Raw genomic sequence first — 19,758 nt, forward strand, 5'->3', positions numbered from 1 at the left:
TTTACTGTTCTTTTAAACTTGCTACTGAAAGTGATAAGTTTAATTTTAGGCAAAGTAAACCCAAAGTTACACCTTACATGATAGTAGTGTTTTTACATCTTATTTTAGGTCTTTCCTAAAATAAATTTCTAATCAGCTTTGGAAGCTTTGAGAATAAGACAATCCTTCCAATACAAGTAAAAGCAGACCTCTCCATACTCCTATGTGGGAAGACAAGTGGTCTTCATGTTATCCTTATCTTCCTACCCATCTAGACTACACATTGTTGCCTTTTCTGCCTCACTTGATGTATACCAAACTTAGTTAAGACATACTCCAGTGTTCAAATCAATTCATTTGGTTTTAGCACATAAACTAAAATATTGAATATAATGAGCTAAAGTAGTAAAATATATAGAAATAAAAGAATATAGTAAATAAAAGTGAGAAAATCATTTTCAAAAATAAATATATACATATTTATTAAAATAAATTAAAATAAAAAATGAGGCCATTTAAATAGAACTAAAAAATAGTAATAAATAAGAAGTATTAGTGTACATATAAACTCTAAATTCTAATACTTAAATTGTACTTTTAATTGTCACCTCCTCAAAAAAACTCCCTATTGTTTTTCTCTCTTTTATGTACTTATGTTATGAAGACATAAAGTAGTATGTATTAGCATTAGTTATATATATTTAATTTTTTTAAAAATTCTTGTAAAACAAAAGCAAACTTTTGGGCCCTTTGATTTTTCTAAATTGTTAAGTTAAATTGTAGTTAGTGAGAGAATAAAACAAAAACAAAAAAACAAATGGAAGATAAAACGCTACATTTCACTAACAAAGTGTTCACTAAATTTATAGCGAAACAAAAGCAAATTTTATTATTATTAAACTTTCTATAAATTTTGATTATACACATTCAAAATGTTAACAATTAGAATATCGAAAAACTTCTATGTTTGTGACAAAGCTATATATAAGATAAGATGTGAATTTACTCGCATAAATAGATATGTATCAAAAATAAAACCAAACAATATAGCAAACACTGAGGGACAAAATCGAGTAGAGTAAATGTTAACAAAAACAAGTAAACAATAGAATTAATTTATTGAAATACTAATCCAAAAATAAAAGTAATATTGTTTCAACTTCACAAACTATATAAATAACCCAAAAAAAAAAAAGAAAAAAAAATGTGTTCTTTAACAACAAATCTAAAAAGTGACACAACATTTGAAGCCCTTATTACTAAGGGTAGGGAGTAGGGAATAAGGATAGGAGGGGGCATATAAATTATGAATAATGTTCATGGGGATTTAAGAAATGCCCTGAAATCAAAAATCCCCTTTTTCACTTGACGCACAACAAATAAGAACGTGTATCAAAAGAATCAATAAACATTTTTTAACTGATCTTCCAAATTTATCTACACAAACACATACTCAATTGGGATTTTTGTAATTTCTTCCTCCATGATCTTGTCTTTTGAGCCCTTAAATTAGATTTTTGTAGCTTTTCCCATCTTTGAATATCTTCTTTGTCGTTCGATGTACACAAAATTCTTCGTAACCCATCAAAATTTTTGCTGTACTAATCACAATCCAACCCGCATACTTCAAGGACGATACCGCCTTTAGCTGTGAACGGGTTTATTCTGACCCAAAGAAGGGAGAAAATGGAGGCGAGGAGAATAGACCACACGATAATGATGGTGGGTAGTCGGTCTTGTCTTCCCATCATACCCTTGAGGAACGGGTAAAGATGCATGATAACCCATAAGGCGAAGAAGAGTCTTCCGAAGAGGGGACCCCATGACTCGTAACCGTTGTTGATGGCGTCTGATATACCAACTATGACTCCAATTATGTTTATGATGAGCAAGGTCATGGGCGGGATCAAGAGGGATGTCCACTTGAATAAGTAAAGGTCGGAGAATTCTCCGTCGTCTGCGGCTTTGGATGTGACGGTAAAGTTGGTGTCCACACCAGCAAGGACCTTGAGGAGACCTTGGAAGAGGGCAAAAAGATGGGATGATACTCCTCCGATCACCCAAAACTGTTCGTTCCTCCACCAGTCATCGATTTGCACGTGCCCCCATTGCATTTCGAGGACACTTGTTGCCGCAATGGAAATAAAGAGGGCCATAAACAAAATACTGGCGTAGCTGCTAATCTGTAGATCACATTAGCAATTCAAATATTAGACCAAAATGTTGCAGCAAGTACTAAGCATGTCGGAACAGTGTCACATGATTCTCTAATAGCCTTGCGAATCGCAAATCGAAAAAAGCGAATTATGGTCGATTTTAGACTATTGTTGAACCATTTTGAACGAATTACGAATCCAAAAGGCGACCTAACTAGCGAATTATGTTTCACTATGTCGGAAAAATGCAATAAAATTGCTATCTGGGGGAATGCCCAATAAGAGTGGAATGTAAACCAGCTATGCATCACAGGAACTGTATCGTGTACACTGTCGACATCCCAATAACATTGACATTTGGTTACAAGTTAACTTCAAAGCAAAATAGAAGCCTGAAATTACCTCAGGAACAATAAACTTCCCGGTGAGAAGACAGACGGCAGGAAGAGTACAGTACACGAGCAACGGAATTGACGTCAATGGGTACACAACAGACGCAATATAAGAGAACCGCTCAAGTGGCTTGAGACCACTGTTATACGCATACCATATGGGACAGTGTTTGCTTAACAAAATCTCGACAGATCCCAAAGCCCACCGAAGAACTTGGTGGAGACGATCTGAAAGATTAATGGGAGCAGACCCTTTGAAGGCTGGTCTTTTTGGCATACAGTATACCGACCTCCAACCATGGCAGTGCATTTTAAAACCAGTCAAGATATCCTCTGTAACTGAACCATAAATCCAACCAACCTGAAATCAAGAGAAATCGGTTAGAAGAGTAAACCAAAGTAAAGTATTCTCGGGGAATATAAATTTAAAGAAGAGTTTTACCTCTTTTCCCCATTCGGTTTTATCCTCGTACCCACAGCTAATGACGTGGATGGCCTCCTTCAAAAGTGAAGCTTCACTAACACCTTGAGGCATTCCGCCATCTTCCATGAGCGTTGAAGCAATGAAGACCGGAGACTGACCAAACTTCTTCTCAAATTTTACTTGGGGCATAAGAGCTGACTTTTCATTATCAATTCCTGCAAATGGATATTCAGAACAGAGAACGTTAGATGATATTCACTCCATCCTCAAACTTGCAAAGACACCTAAAATACGAAATGTTACGGGATGAAGTTCGGGTTAAGTTAACTTTTTGCTTACCTTCAATTCCTTCCTCGATGTTTTCAAGAGCGTGTATTTGGGTAGATGAATCCTTGTTCTTGGACTTTTTGCTGTCCTTGAGCTGCTTGTTATCCTTCGTCTTAGACTTTCGGTTCTTCTTTCTGGAACCGACACAGCAGCAGCAGCAGAAACACCATTTTGGCCAACAGTTACAGGTCTTGCCTGGGGGCTTCTTCTGTTTCGGGGCATCATACCCATAAAGCGCTTGCCTTCGGAAAACACAACCCGTCCCGACGTAGATTGGTCCTTGAATACCATCCAAACCTTTCATGTTGATCTGTCGAGAAAGGAGAGAGAACCATTAATCACTTACTTCTTACAAAAGATATTACAAGAATCTCTCGTTTGAGAAGGGGCAGAGAGGATGATAATACTTACATCAAAGAAAACAACATTACGGTTAGAGTATCGATCGTGCCTGTCAATGCCATCAAATCTCTGAGGGAATTGCACGTAGCAAATTTTCTTCCCCGATATAGGATCCATCATGAAGCACATAGCTTCACGAAGAGCCTTACTATTGTTAATGTAGTGATCACAATCCACATTAAGAAGATACGGTGCATTTGACAAAACTGCTGAAACTCTTATCTGTATACAGAAGCAGAAAATTCAATGGATTATGGATCAAAGATTTATGATTTTCGAACGCAAGATGATTTCAGAGAGGGAGGGAGAAAAACCCACCAATGAATTCATGGCACCGGCTTTTTTATGATGATCAAAACCAGGTCTTTTTTCACGAGAAACATAGACAAGTTTAGGAAGTTCGTTTCCATCCAAGTCACGGACACCGTTTTGGCCAAGGAACACCTGCCAAACATTTGAAGATACTCCGGAATGAAAAGGGGGGCTCAAAATATTGAAATCACATATGAGAAACAAATCCCGAGTCTAATCACCTGTATCATTCCAGGATGATCCCTGACATTGTTTCCCGGCCATGGGGTTCCGTCCTGCATAGTCCAACCTTCCTCAGGAACCTTCTGTGCCATGGCAACCAGGCCATTTATCCGGATTTTAAATTCTTCGTAATCTCTCTGAAATTACAGAAAATAGAACCAATTCAATCAGTGACGGAATGTTTGAAAAAGTCAATGCAAAAAAGATCACTTTGTATTCAAGGGGATAGTCGACCAACCTTCATGGCACGGCGTTCCCTGACAAAAGCAGGGTGTACTTTATCTTTAAGATAATCGACTTTCTGAGAGAAATACCACTCCGGAGCACGAGGTTCAATTTGGTACTTCTTGCAAAATGGAACCCATTTCCTTGCAAACTCGGAGGTCTCGGAAAGGGCTTCAAAAGTAAGCATGGCTGCTCCATCATCAGAGACATAACATGACACCTTTTCCACAGGGTAGTCCACAGCAAGGATGGAAAGAACCGTGTTTGCAGTAATCAAAGGAGGTTCTTTCATCGGATCAACAGTAGACACGAAAATATCCACTGAAGCTAGCTCAGACGGCTTTCCTTCCTTTTCATACCTGTTTAACATTTTAAGTTCAAAATTCCGTACAGAATGAGACAGATAATAAACTAGATGATGACAGAGGAGAGAAATATACCTCAGTGAAAGCCGATCCAGATAAGTTTCTCGTTCAATGGGTTGCCATTTCGGAAACTGATCCAAAATCCATGACAAGGCAAACCAAATTTCACAAATGACGGATAACAACCACAGAGCAAATGCATCATTCACGGGATGGAGAATACGGTAGTGAAAGAAGAGAGCAAGAACTAAAAGACGAAGAACGATGATAATCCTGTAAGGATTGATCCTGCTTGATGAAATCGGTAGTTTTCTTGAAAGTGGCTGCCTTCCTTCATCCATCCTTCACATACAGAACGAGTTGTGTCAATTAGCATTGTTAGAGAATGTGTTAAAGAAATCCGCAAAGCATGTAAACTGCATTTTCAGATTTCATCCAATAAGCATGCTAAGTTGCTAACAGTACTCTCATCATGGCAAGTTTGAAAAAAAAAATACAGTAAGCATGAACGTACATGAAATTAGAACTATTTCTTTTCATCTCACTCGAAAACGATGCGGATAAAAACAAGGTGATGCAAATTATATTCACTTCTACATGTCTACGTAATTGATTTACCTTTTTTCTAAGATTTTTTTAAATATCAGTAAGTGCTCACACTATTCTTCACACATTAATTAATTAATGACACTTTTAAGATTCATCATGTGAATTTCCACCAAACACAACAGCTACTTTAAGCTACAGAAGTATTATATACTTGCACAAGAAACCGAATACTTTCGTCATGCAATCGGGTGTCCAGTCTCATTCATTCATCTACACCTAAAAGATTAGCTTCGGGCATATACTATAATTCATAAACCAAGTATTGTTAAACAAGCAATTGGTTACTTGTATATTTCAATAATAACCAACAAATGTTAAAACCATTGTGCGCGATAAACTACGATAACTGTAAAGCGTATATCATCTTTGAAATATAACTCGGGACAAACATAAATTGTGAATGGAGGGAGGAAACCTACTTCGGCAAATCGGGATCCTCAGGTTCCCCTCCATCATAGTTTCCATTCTCCCCTTGGTGCTTAATTATTTGAAGTTTATCTCCTTGCCTCTTTTTCCAATCTTCCATCCTATCTTTCCAAGCAACACTTCCATATCCATATACAGCTAGATCTTTCTTGGGGTCCATTGGTCTAGGTGGCACTAAAAGTTAAATACATAGGGCACAGTTAGAAAACTCCATAATATTTCAGATTTAACATACTTATGCACAATGTGTTCAGAACCCATAGAAACTTACAGGACATGGCAGAATCAGAAAATGGTACAGGGTGCACTTTCTTCCCACGGCTCATAAATGGTGGGATTATTAGAGCATGTTTGTCCGGGGAAATCCCAGCATCCTTCGTCACAAAAGGAAAAAGAAAAGTTAAAACAGTCATATCTTCGAAAAAACACAAATGATCACAGAAAGAGATCGAAAACAGATGATTGTCTCTACCTCTTGCCCGTAAGTTAAAAGAAGCGTTTCTGTTGGAAGGGCAGTTGGATCCAACTCTGCGGGAGTTGAAAGGCCGGAGGCATTAGATGGAGCGCGGCCCACATTAAGCCCACGAGAAAACATAGCTTCAGCAATGTGCTGAGGATTGTCTCGGGCAAATTTAAGCTCATTTTCAATATCATCAAGGTCATCTTCATCTTCATCACCCTCGACTCTTGCACTCCCTTCAAGAATTACAATTCAATCAACCATAATCAGCACATCTAACCACCAAATCTATAAGAATCATACAAAACAAGTATGAATTTTCGTTACCTTTGATACGTTTGTAGCGGGTTTTACACTGAGGGCAAGCTTGATTGCCTTCTCCTCTTTCATACTCATAACAAGGTCTACACACTGGGAAAGCACACTCATTACAAGCAACAAATGGCTCACTATTGTCGCAATCTATCTCATCTCCACATATCTGACAAAGTTGACCACTCAATTCCTTCACAGATGTCACCTGAAACACGTTTTGTTTGCAATTGATTCAGAAAATTAGGGAAAGTAAACACAGATCTATACAGCCTAAATCAAGCAAATAGCATGTTATATTCTCCATGAAATAGGGTGTAAAAGCAAGGTATTCTGGATAGTCAAAATTGTACAAGAAACTGAAACTTTTTTAAAAAAATCCAACAAACCTAGGAGCTAATTGGCACAGATTTAATGAATACAACAAAAAGGTACTCAATTTGTTAGAGTGAGCTTCAACTATAAGCTAACTCCATCACAATTGACCTACAAAGTATAGGTCAAACCGACAGTCTAAAAGTATAATACAGAACAAATTAACCAAAACCCAATATAATTAGACATGTATAACCACAAATGCAGCCAGATTATAGTAAATTAGCAAATGGGTAGTCCTGAAATTGACTAAATAAGATCTAAGAAAGAAGAATAACAATGAAGGAAGACCTTTAAATCTCATTTCAGAACTGATTAAAAAGAAGCATGTTATATTTTCCAGAAAATAAGGTGGAAAAGCAAGATATTATGGAGCTAATAAATAGGTCAAAAGTAAGAAACTGAAACTTTTCAAGTAAAATCCAATAAATCAAGAAGTTAATTGGCAGAGATTTAGAGAATACAACCAAAAAGTACTCAATTAATCTACAAAGTATAGGTCAATCTGTCAGTCAAGAAGTACAATACAGAACAAATCAACCAAAACCCAATTCATTTAGACAGGCAAATGCAGCCTGATTGAAGTAATTTCAGCAGATGGGTAGTAATCAACTAGATAAAACTAAATCTATAAACCCTTAAAATCCCAGTTCAGAACTGATTAAAAATACAAGAATAATAAACTTACCCGACCAATATCATCAGCATTGATAAGAACAAACTCATTTCGATTATGGGAACCAGCAACAAGCCTTCCCTTAATATCCATGATTCAGATCCCCAAAATCCCAGCACAAATTAGGGTTCACAAATTGATAAACAAACCCAAATTCAATTGGGGAAGAATCCCATCAAAAATTAAAACCCTTTATTAACTTCACCTCCTCTATCTTTGTGTCTCTCCTCCACAATCATTCACAATCACATAAAGTAACAACAACTCAACATTAAAGCAAGAAGAAGGTAGAAGTAGATAGATAAATAGAGAGAGAAAGAGAGAGGAAGAGAGATATGAGATGGAGAATACAAATAAATGACAACCCACAATATAAAATCAAAGAAAAAAATGTGGGCTCAAATTAAAAATTAAAAAAAGAGGAATAAATGAAGGTGGGTCTTTTTCTCTTCTCTGTATATGGTTTTTAGTGCTGGAAAAACAGTGATTCTTTTCTTTGTAATTGTTTTATCCCTTTAAATTAACCATCTTTTAGTAATAATAATTTAATTTACATGTAAAAAATGGGGTAAGTACCTAAGTGGGTATGTTTTTGCTTTTTGGATCAATCAAAAGTTTGGGTAGAAAATTGTGGTAAAAGCAATGAAATTTATGAATGAAGTAATAATGAAGAACATCAAAGGTTTTAGTTATAACAAAGAGTAAGAGTACGGTTTTTCGTCTTTTATCCTTTTTATGAATTACGATTATAATTATATTTAAAATAACTATTACGAGCGAGATATATTAAAAATATCGACTATAATGATAATAATAATCGAAAGTTTTAGTTTTGGAGGGAGAAATAAAAAATAAAAATTTATAAATAAAAATAGTAAATGGAGTTAAATGAAAGTAAAAAGAAAAAAAAAGAGATAGAGAGAGAAAATGAAGGGGGTGGTTGATGATTATTCAACGCGTAAGGCAGAAGGGACAAGAGGAGTGTAAGAAGTAAGAAGCTACCGACAGTGTGAGATACTCTACTCCTTAGATGGATAGATAGAGAGAGAGAATTTTGAGTTCCATGTGCCTTTTCTTTTTTTATTTATTTTTTTTTTCTATTTTCTAGAGAGAGATTGAAATTGCCTTTCTGTAATGCATAGATCTATCTCTGTATCTCACTACGTCTTGCATTGTTTTTTTTTTTTTTTTTTATTCTTGCGCATAGACTTTTGAAAATATCGAATGTCTATTTGATTTTATAATCAAATCTCATTAAATTTGAATATAAAAATAAATTTATAATCATAAAAAAGTAATATAAACACAAGATTTAACTTTAAACCAATTTAAAATATTTTATTCAAAATCGATTTGAGGATGCCAATAAATACCTTTAGTTGCCTATATTTCTTAAATGGATATTTTTTTTCCATCTAGTTAGCTTTTACTTCTCATCATACTAGTAAAGGTGTTCATCTAATAACACAATTTCTGCTAGTTTTTAGTTAATAGCGAAAAAAAACGACAACAATATAATAAAAAATACATGTAAATACCAAATAAATATAATTAAGTAATTCCTCCATTCCAATTTATTTACAACGTTTATTTTTTCAAGCAGTCCAATACGCTAATTCAATATTTAATATCTCTAATTATAAATAATAAAAAATTATAAAAATTTAATATTAATAATTTTTGTAATGAAACGAATCAATCAAAATCTTACTTGACTATATTTTAACCTATAGATTAAAAAGTAATTACAAATTAAGAATTATGAATGAATAGTGTCATTTTTACCAATGTTGCAACTAATTTGAAACGGAGAAAAAATAAATATGTACTTGCACAATATTGACTGCATTGCATTATATGTCGTTGTTTTTAACTGAATATAATATACATATGTTACGTTTAGGTACTTTTATCGAATGCATTGCACTATATCGTTTAAACCCCCTCGTTAAGTGTCTATCTTATGATTACACATGCCAATTTAGTGAATACTCCCTCCGTTTCTTTTTGTTCTTCACATTTATTTTTTGTATAGTTTTCAATATAAATTTTAAACCTCAATATCTCTAAATACACATAATAAAAAGATATAAAAAAATTCATAACAAAAAAGTATATATTAAGACGAATCTAACAAGATCTCGCATTAATATATTTTATAATCTAAAAATGTGTCAAAAACATTAATTAAATTTTTCTCTCCTTAAGGTGAAATATTTCAAATGAGAAGAACATTAGATAACGGAGGAAGTAATAAATAATTTTTTTAAAATTGCATTTGTAATCATAACATATAATATTATTTAATTATTTTTTAATAATTACATTATGGAGTGTAAATAGTAGGAACTTAATTACCTATAAAGATATTCGTTTGTTTAATAATCCATAAGCTTTTTAGGTTCTTATTTCATGTAATTCGCTATTTTATCATATTGCCTCTTATTCTAATTAAATATTATGTTTTTCTTTTGGTATATTCATATCAAATATTTTTTTTTCCCTTATTTATACTCATATGGCGCATAAATTTCAACTATTTATAAAATTGCTATTAAATTATTATTTTTTTCTCTTACTTCATATCACTTCTCTCATGTAATCCCATATGATTTTCTTTTCTATTTCTTAAAATTGTTGCACTATCAATTAGACATTTAATTAGAATTCTTTCAAAAGTTACTTTATAAAACTTTCCCATAAGTTATTTTTATTGAATTTGTATTTTACTGTATCATCATTTTAAGGGTATTATAAAAAAAGTTTTGTGAAATTATAAAAAAGGTTAATTTATGGCAAGTCTTATGGGGAGTTTAAAGGGGGGTTTGACCTTAAACAATTTAAGTCATTATATAATGTTAAAATAGGGTGTTAATGTATTGCGTTTATAATAAAATGATGTGGCTTACTAGTTAAGAGTATGAAATAATTTTCGAATTAGAACTTAAAAACTTAATTCTTGGCTAGCTAATTTATCTAACTTATGACACAAGATCCGTTATTAGACTCAGACCCTCAGCTAAGGGCGGAGCAAATAATACTGAGACCCTATTTATTTTTCATAAATTTTAAAGGGCCCTTTATAATTAAAAACTGAGATTTTTTTTAAATTAAAATAAAAATTCAACACAATTTAAATTTTAAGTACTAGAATTAAATATAAGCTCAACATAATTTCTAATTTTATTAAATATTGATTTTATGAAAATAACTATAATTAAGTTGTTAAAAATTAAACTTTCATCTCTAAAATTGGTAGAGAAAAAATAGTAATAGATTGATGAATATTTGAAGGGTTAAAAAATTAAGAAATTTTTTTTTATTATTTTTATAAATTAAGTTACTGATTGTTGATGTTTAATGAATATGTAAAATTAATACTGTATTTGGATAGAGAGAATGGAGGGAAAAAAAGATGAGAAATTTGAAAGGATTGAGGATCTATTGTTTAGAACTTTAGATAGCAAAAAGGGAGGAGAAGGATCTGAAGGGAAAGGGTTTGCAGTGAAGCCATGGGGCAAACTCTGTTAAGAATACGATATCTCATAAAGTAAAAAGATTTGGAGGGAAAACACTCATATTCAATTTTTTCCCTTTCTTTCCCTTTCTTTCCCTTATAAACAAACAAGGTGCACTATTTCTCCTTATCCTTTCGCTTCATTTCCCTTCCTTCCCTTTGATTTCATTTTCTTTTTTTTCTCTCCTAATTTATTATCTAAATATAATGTAAATGATGTAAGAGAAAATATTTGAAAGCTAAAGAGTTGATTTAAAAAGAGATAAAAAAAGGAGAAAAAAATATTATTAATAGAATTTAAATATATAAACATTGATATGTAAAGTAAACATATGCCCTGTGCGGTTTGGGCATCCCGCATAACCTCAAAATCACCCATGCACTCGGCCTAAAACAAAAGAGGGAGCAATTGGAAGGAAAACTTTTTGAACAAAATATCATTTAATAATACCTTAACTGTTTTTAAAATGAAAATTGTTACAACCACACCAAAACAATGGCGAAGTCTTCATCTTAAAAGATTAGGTTTAACTACATGAACCACTATATCAGTCTCAATGGTCGCCCACATGAACTCATTCTGATTTTTACCAATCTCAATCTGCAAGTTTAGATCCTTTGAAATTTTTTCCATTCTTGTCTTCCATGTCATTTTCTATTGTCCTCGTTCTTTTTTAAGTCTCTGAGCTCTAACTCTAATTTTTGGTTTATGACCATTGGATGTGACAAAGTTTTATCGAGTTTGTTGTCACTAAGCTATTGCTCACCCTTCTCCTATATCCGAACTTAAAACCAACAATAAGCAACATAAATTCATAAGAAAAGTTAAAAATGAAAAATGATAATTACAAATAATTTTGAAAAAAAATGTATTTGACGTCTTTTATAAAAGTACTATGTCTATTTTAGCCCTAAGTTTAAGAAGTGAAAAACAACAAAAATGAGTAAATGTGGTAAAAAGGTAAATTTTTACAAGTGTGAAAAAATTGTATATGTGAAAGTAAAATAAAGAAAAAGTAGGGTGGTGGCCACATATAGAAATGGGAAAATTCAATAATAAAAAGAAACATGTGATTAATTATTAAAAATGGAGAGAGTATATATATATATATATATATATATATATATATATATATATATATATATATATATATATATATATATATATATATATATATATATATATATATATGTGTGTGTGTGTGAATAATTTTCTTTCTAAAATTGTTTCTTTATTTAATTTAGATTAACATTTGTAGTGAATAAGATGTAAAACAAAATGAGCTATGTTCATTATTTTATTTTTTTAAATAAACAATTTTAAGAAACAATTAAGGTCCAAGTCTAAAAAATTACAAGGAAAGATAAAAGAAAATAGTAGAATATCAAACATAATTGATACTGGTTAATGGGACCCAGTAGCTGAGGTTGGTGGTGCATGAAAGTGGTGGACCCCAAACAGTAAGGCTCAACAAGAAGAAGCGTCGGTGGTGGTAAAATTAACATAGTAGGAGACTAGGAGTAATTCAAAGGCTAATAACGGCAATTCCTTTGATAGACATTATATTTTTTTGGATTATAATTAAAAATTTAGACAAGGAAATGGAGAACTAAATGAGAATCAAACTCATTATATTATCTTTATCAGGGAAAGTGGAATGTGCTCTCCAACTAAGACAGTATATGTTGGGATAAATTATCGTCACATCGATGAATGAAAGATAATGTGCATATTTTATAAGTCTCTATCATACGGTTTTAGGATGATATCTTTTTGACATATAAAATATGTGCACCTTGCATATATATTCCTGATTATATGTTGACGTTTAACAACTATTATAAATTCATTAACATGGTATTAGAGCTAATAATTTGGATTAGATGGGACCTTGATTGGATAACCATGTTTATTTGGACTCTAATGGCAAATTGTTAATGAATGGGGAATTGGGAATAGTAGTAGTACACAAATAGTTTTCTCCAACTCTCTTTTTGAAGTTGTTTTTATTCACGGTATTTTCACGTTAATATACTGTCTTGGAGAGCGATGTGGTCTCGTCAAAAGAGAGAGACTATTTATTTCATTAATTATTATTAGGAAAAATTATTGCAAATAATAGAAATTTTTCGTTAATTTCTCTATAATAATATCAATGTTTATTAACCATGAATAATACCAATTAATTAGGGGTTTTCCATTAAATAATACCAACTTTATTTTATTAGCTAATTTACCATTTTTTGTCATATAATTTCCTATAATTTAATTTTTAACATGTTATGAATATTCTAAAAAAACACCCCAAAATTGATATCATTTACGGTTAATTAAAAATTAAAATTTTTATTAAAAATAAGCAAAAAATTATATTATTTATAGTAATTTTTTCTTATTATTATTACTCCTTTTAATTTTTTATTACAACACACTTTACCTGCCCGTGTGGAATTTTAATCACCCTCACTACAATAAGTAGTGAAAATATGCAATTTTAAGGTTGCGTTTGTGAATTGTAGGGATAAAGTTATTTAAAAAAAATCATAAATTAAATAAATTTAAATTAAATAAAAAAATATTATTTTTATTTTTTAAAATTTGATTTTAATTTAGATTGAAAATTTTTAAATTGAAATAATTTTAGTCTGGATTAGTTTTGACTCTATAAGAACCGAAGAGTAAGATTCTAAATCGAATAAAATAGGAGTTAGCTTTATAAATTTTGCTAAACTACTAGTTGAGTAAATCTTGTGCAATTTCAGCGTGCAAAAAGAAGACTAAATTAGGATATACTAAAAACAATTACTATGATTTATATTTTTGATCTATTTTTTTGATTTTCTAATTTGGTTTGCAGTTTAAATATGCGTCTCAATTGATAACTTAGTTCAGATTGGACTGAAAAAGATCAAAGCAAAGTAATTTTCTTTGGTAGATTTGGATTACGACCAAATATGGTGTAACACCCCTGAATTTTCGACCCCTTATACGAAACCAAAACCGCAAAGGACGAGAGGAAATTCGGGTGTTACATTAAAATAAAATAAGTAAAATAATAATAAACTTTATCGCAAACCCTAAGGATCTCATTGATAGCAAGAGTATATTGAGTTACCGGTGGGTCTTGCAAACCCCAAGGTTCTCATTGATAGCAAGAGTATATTGAGTTACCGGTGGGTCTTGCAAACCCCAAGGTTCTCATTGATAGCAAGAGTATATTGAGTTTACCGGTGGGTCTTGCAAACCCCAAAGTTCTCATTGATATTAAGAGTATATTGAGTTATCGGTGGGTCTTGCAAACCCCAAGGATCTCATTGATAGCAAGAGTATATTGAGTTACCATTGGGTCTTGCAAACCCCAAGGTTCTCATTGATAGTAAGAGCATATTGAGTTTACTGGTGGGTCTTGCAAACCTCATGGTTCTCATTGATGGCAAGAGTATATTTGAGCTACCAGTGGGTCTCACAATCCTCAAGGTTCTTATTGATAGAAAGTTTACTCATTGATAGAAGGTTTATAGTTGATATAGTCGTGCGTCTTGCAAACCCCAATGTCTTTATTAATAGAATAGTTTATGCTAGAGAAAAATGCCCCTTGGGTCTTGCAAACCATAAGGGTTTTCCTTCAAAGAAAGATTATGCCTAAGTTGAGTCACCTCATGAGAGTTAAGAATCCCAAGGATATACTATGATCTCACTTACTTCAAGGTAGACTAGCGCCATAAGGCCATGCTTTATCATTTGGCATCAAGTAGTCTGTTAACGCCCTTAGTTAAGTTGATATCATACGTGTTTTATAGAGATGTTATGATTTTGAGAAGGGGAGTGTTAATATATAGATTCCACCCATGAACACATAGTTTGGGTTAGAAAAAAAGAACTGAGATTAAGAATAATAGATGGGTGATAAATGGTTACTAGTTGTGCTTTTTGTTTTACGAAATCATCTTTATATAGTTATATAACATAATATTGGCTAGTCTGCTGACCTTATTATATTTGGTGTTACTTACTGACGTGTATGTGTTAGTGTTTATGTTTGATTTATTGTGACTTTCTATGATGTTTCTACTATAATACATTTGACTTATGGTCTGATGTTGAGTAGCAGGATCATCCTAAATAGGTGTAACAGGTATTGGAGCTTTTGCTACATTGCATTGGGGGAGAGTGATGAGTGCGAGGCATAACACGAGTTATGCATTGGTCTTTTGACTTCGTAGCCCTTTTACGTCTGTTGTAAACTTTAGGTTGTATATGTTTTTGGTATGAGGCATAGTGTTCTCCGTTATATTTCATAATTCAGCCGCGTATTTTATGGTTTTATATGTTTTTAAAGTGCTTTATTTCTTTTTAAAACTCAAGCGTTGACACTGGAACCACGATCCATACTTGTCATGATGATTTGAGGAACCAGCGATGAATCATTCCGTCGTGATACGAGATTTTAAAGGCGATGATGCCTTGGAGGAGTTTAGTTATTTTATTTTGTTTTATATTCCATTACACCCTCGATTTTAGTCGAAATGCCGCCGAAAATTCTACTAACATTTATAAAGTTTATTATTATTTTACTTATTTTATTTTAATGTAACACCCGAATTTCCTCCCGCTCTTTGCGTTTTTGGTTCCGTATAAGGGGTCGGAAATCAAGGGATGTTACATATGGTTTAGTATTGGACTGTCAAATCAAAAATATAATTATTTTTGGTTTGATTTAGTATTATGAAAAAATCAAACCCTACTCATTCCTTTAAGAACAACCACAATAGTGGTAAAAAAATCTTACTAAATTTCACTTTTAAAACTATAAATATTAATCATAAGTTGCTTAATTAGTTCTTGATTCGCTTGCTTAACTATGCATAGGTGGTCTTTTTGTCTATGCTTTGATTAAACTCTAATTATAATTATGATGGTGTTTTGAATAGTTTCTAAACCCCACTTATTCATTTTATTCATGTTCGTGTTTGGATGATATTGGTAGTTAATTGCTTGTTAATAAGAGGCTTTTGATAGTAATGATTGTTTAAGAAAGCGGAAAAAAAAGGTTAAGGGATTATGAGAGGAAAAAAAATCATACTTTACCTTATTGAAGTATATAGGACTAAAGATAGTTGGGTATATTGTTAAATAAAACAAATCTAATTAAATATTGAACTTTTTTCTTTTGGATAGCATTTATTTTATTTTTTGTTATTAAATGGAGGGCAACACTATAGACTATAGTTACTTACAAATTTTAATTTGTGCTTATTTACCATTCTCTAATTATAATTTACAATTAAGGTAATAAACTTTTTATATCGAAATAAGGTTGAAGAATTCATAACAAGTAAAAAAGATGGAAAAATAATCCATCTTACAAGTGGTGAAAATCGAATTAATATCATAAGAATAAAATGGAAAGTTTTTAGAAATTTTAATCTTATTTTAATTGAATTATATACCACTTTTTTCAAAATAAGGGATCTAAGTTCGATTCTCGTTGTTCCTCTCCTGTACTTAAAAAACAAGCTATTATACCAACGTAAAATACACTCTATTAATTACTCCTACTAATATAAGCAGGTAAAACACGACTTTGTAATTAATTCATACTCATATTAAAATTAATTTAGTTTGATTCAAAACATGTAACTCAATATTAATATGAACAAGTATCTCCCACTTGAGCACTTTCTAATTAGTAGTAAGAGATCATGTTTTTAGTTGAAGCCGGCATTAGTACATGAATTAGTCCCCCAAGAAGAACATTCCCCAATGTACTAGCTAGTTATTACTATAACTTAAAATGGTGGTCGATTTTAATTTTTAAAAAAACATGCCAACACTTTATTATAATTATAAAAATCAATAAAAAAAATAAACTTTATAATATAATTTTATAGTCCTATTAGTATATTGGAAACGTGAGATTTGGCTTACATATATGATTCCCTAATTAAAGAACAATTTTTTATGGAGAGCCCACCAAAGCCTCTTATTTCTTTCTTCCTTTCAAAATCGTATTAGGTCGCTTACTTTAATTTCTATTGTGAGGTGATGCATCCTTGAATTGATTGAACAACGATTACCGTCGGTAGAGACTAAACACACTTTTTTGTTAACTTTAAGCTTATAGTCTTGTTTTGTTGAGTATTGCTCCTTCCGTCTCTATTTATTTGACGTGCAAGTCAATACGCTTATTTAAATTTATAATTAAAAATAAAAAAAAAATAAAAAATGTTAAAAAATACATAACACATAGGTGGTTTTGAGGGAGTATAAGAAAGATTGATTTTTCTAAATAAAAAAGGAAAAGAATTATTATATAGTGTTATTTTAGATATTTAAATTAATGAATTTTTTTTAATAAAAACACCATATTTTATTTTAATTAAAGTTGAATAAACTGTGTTTAAAATCAACCCAACACAATTACACAAGGACATCTTGGTATGCCAATGCAATATTCCATTCCATTTGACATTGAAGAAGAATAAAAGATATTTCAATTAAAAAAACATTATTATAATAATAGTAGTAGTCCAATAATTGAAAATGACATCTTCATCCTCATTTTTGTTTGTGGTCACTTAGCACCGACAGTCCCTATCCCTACTTGTGGCTTTTAAAGAAAGTGAGATGAGATGGCTTCATGCTTTTTTTCCAAGTGAATTTTGATCAAATTTTTACACAATTCTAAAACTTCGCCTTTCTTTTTATTTTATCGCTACCTCTATGATAATGAATTGACGATAATACTCTTAGATTTAGAACTTCTATAAAACACTTCAATCACACTCATTAACACTTTTATCACTCTAAAAATACAAAATCAATACTTAAAATTTGTAGAACTAAAGCTAAGGAAAACAAAACGTGAACAACAAAACGAGGTAATTTTTAATCGAATTTATTTTATAAATTTTTTTTTTTTAAAAAAATACAAAGAACCAGTTCAGTCGCACAAAACGCGCGACTGATCCGCAGTCTAGTTGCACGTTTTGTGCGACTTGAATTTTTTTATTTTTTATTTTTAAATTTTAATATTTCCGATTTATGTTATTAATTAGTAATAATTAATATTTATGTTATTAATTTATATATGTAATAATAATTAATTTAATATTGTTTTTATTATAACTTTTTTTAAAGTTACTTATAATGATAATAATTATTAAATAATATAATATATTAATTAAATGTTTGTTAATTTAACTTATTAATTTAATAAATATTATTAGTTATTATTAAATGTTTATTATTTGTAATTATTTTTATTTGTTATTATTTGTAATAATAATTAATTTAATATTGTTTTTAAATGTTTATTAGTTATTATTAAATGTTTATTAAATTAATCATGAATTAATATGTAAAATAATTTTTATTTGGTATTATTGTAGTTAACTTAACGTAATATTTGATTATTTTAATTTATTATTAATAGTTAATTAAAGTATTTAAAAATTGTAGTAAATGGCTGGAAACCAAGGAAAAGGAAAGGATTTCAACACTTTATCAACCAACGATTAAAAGTACTCTTTATCATCGGCGTTTGCGTGCTATACGCCTTCGTTGGTGTCAGCTTTTGCCTCTATGTACGTTAACGTTTTCCAAAACGGATGTATGTCATCCAAATACAACGCACCTTGTGACGTGATCGATATATAAAAGTAACAAGCATAGGGCAATCCATGGGTGCTTTAAAGTGCACAACCGCATTTGTCAAATACATAATCACCCAACTCTAACATACGGTTATGTTCAAGCAACAATTTTTTCAATGCAAAAATAGATACATGACGATATAATGAAATTATTTTGCATAGACCTTACAATAGAAATTCATGGATTCCTGTAGCACTTGTCGGATCTTCGATTGCTGATTTGTTATTTGTGCGTGTGCCCTTTTAAACAAGGTATCAAATGAGTTATTACCGCTACCAAGATAGTACTTAAAAGACGAATGTTGGCTTTCAACTATGCTGGTAGTCTGGTTACCCATGTGTAAATAGTCATTCGTCCACGCACGCACAAAGTTCTCTTTGTGTGGAATCCATGTTCCAGCCAAATATTGAACGACCCTTCTATTCCTAGTCAACCACGTAGCCACAATCGATTCCCATCTGTTTTGGAATTCGGGGAAGGTAGAACTGTTAACCAAGGGGTTCCATCTACTTTGCCTGAATATCTGCCCCCTGTTGATTTCTTTTCCCGCCACACAATTTGTCCACCATGTTCTCTACGTTATTGGCAATATGCCATATGCATAATAAATGTCGCACATCTACATTAATTAGAAGATTGAATATAAGTGACATATATTTAACAAATAGAATGACAATAATTAATCAATATAACCTTTTTGCCTGGAAAGACATCACGTATAGCTGCAGATAAACCCTCGTCTCTATTAGTTATGATTACGTTTAGGGTCTAAGCACTGCCGAAAATATCTCTCAATTTCTCCAACACTCACAAATATGACACAGCCGCCTCATCTCGCATCAAACAAAACGCAACCAAGAAGTTGTGATTGGTTGGCGTCATTCCGATTATTTCACAAAACAACCACTTTTGTTTGTTTGTT

At 31.6% G+C, this 19,758-nt stretch overlaps 1 protein-coding gene across 1 annotated transcript; it reads right to left on the reverse strand.

The window, feature by feature from the left end:
• Positions 1 to 1,053: 1,053 nt before the first annotated feature.
• Positions 1,054 to 8,356, reverse strand: LOC130810119 (cellulose synthase A catalytic subunit 5 [UDP-forming]-like). The gene is made up of 14 exons (XM_057676072.1): positions 7,675 to 8,356; positions 6,627 to 6,819; positions 6,312 to 6,535; positions 6,111 to 6,213; positions 5,833 to 6,013; positions 4,880 to 5,146; positions 4,453 to 4,798; positions 4,214 to 4,351; positions 3,999 to 4,124; positions 3,690 to 3,902; positions 3,291 to 3,588; positions 2,970 to 3,166; positions 2,538 to 2,888; positions 1,054 to 2,162 (listed from the first exon to the last, which is right to left on the reverse strand). The coding sequence occupies exons 1-14, from the start codon at positions 7,753 to 7,755 to the stop codon at positions 1,581 to 1,583; spliced, it is 3,300 nt and encodes a 1,099-aa protein (XP_057532055.1). The 5' UTR covers positions 7,756 to 8,356; the 3' UTR covers positions 1,054 to 1,580.
• Between the last annotated feature and the right edge of the window lie 11,402 nt (positions 8,357 to 19,758).

Source organism: Amaranthus tricolor, chromosome 4 (assembly GCF_026212465.1).
Source record: "Amaranthus tricolor cultivar Red isolate AtriRed21 chromosome 4, ASM2621246v1, whole genome shotgun sequence".
NCBI lineage: Eukaryota > Viridiplantae > Streptophyta > Magnoliopsida > Caryophyllales > Amaranthaceae > Amaranthus > Amaranthus tricolor.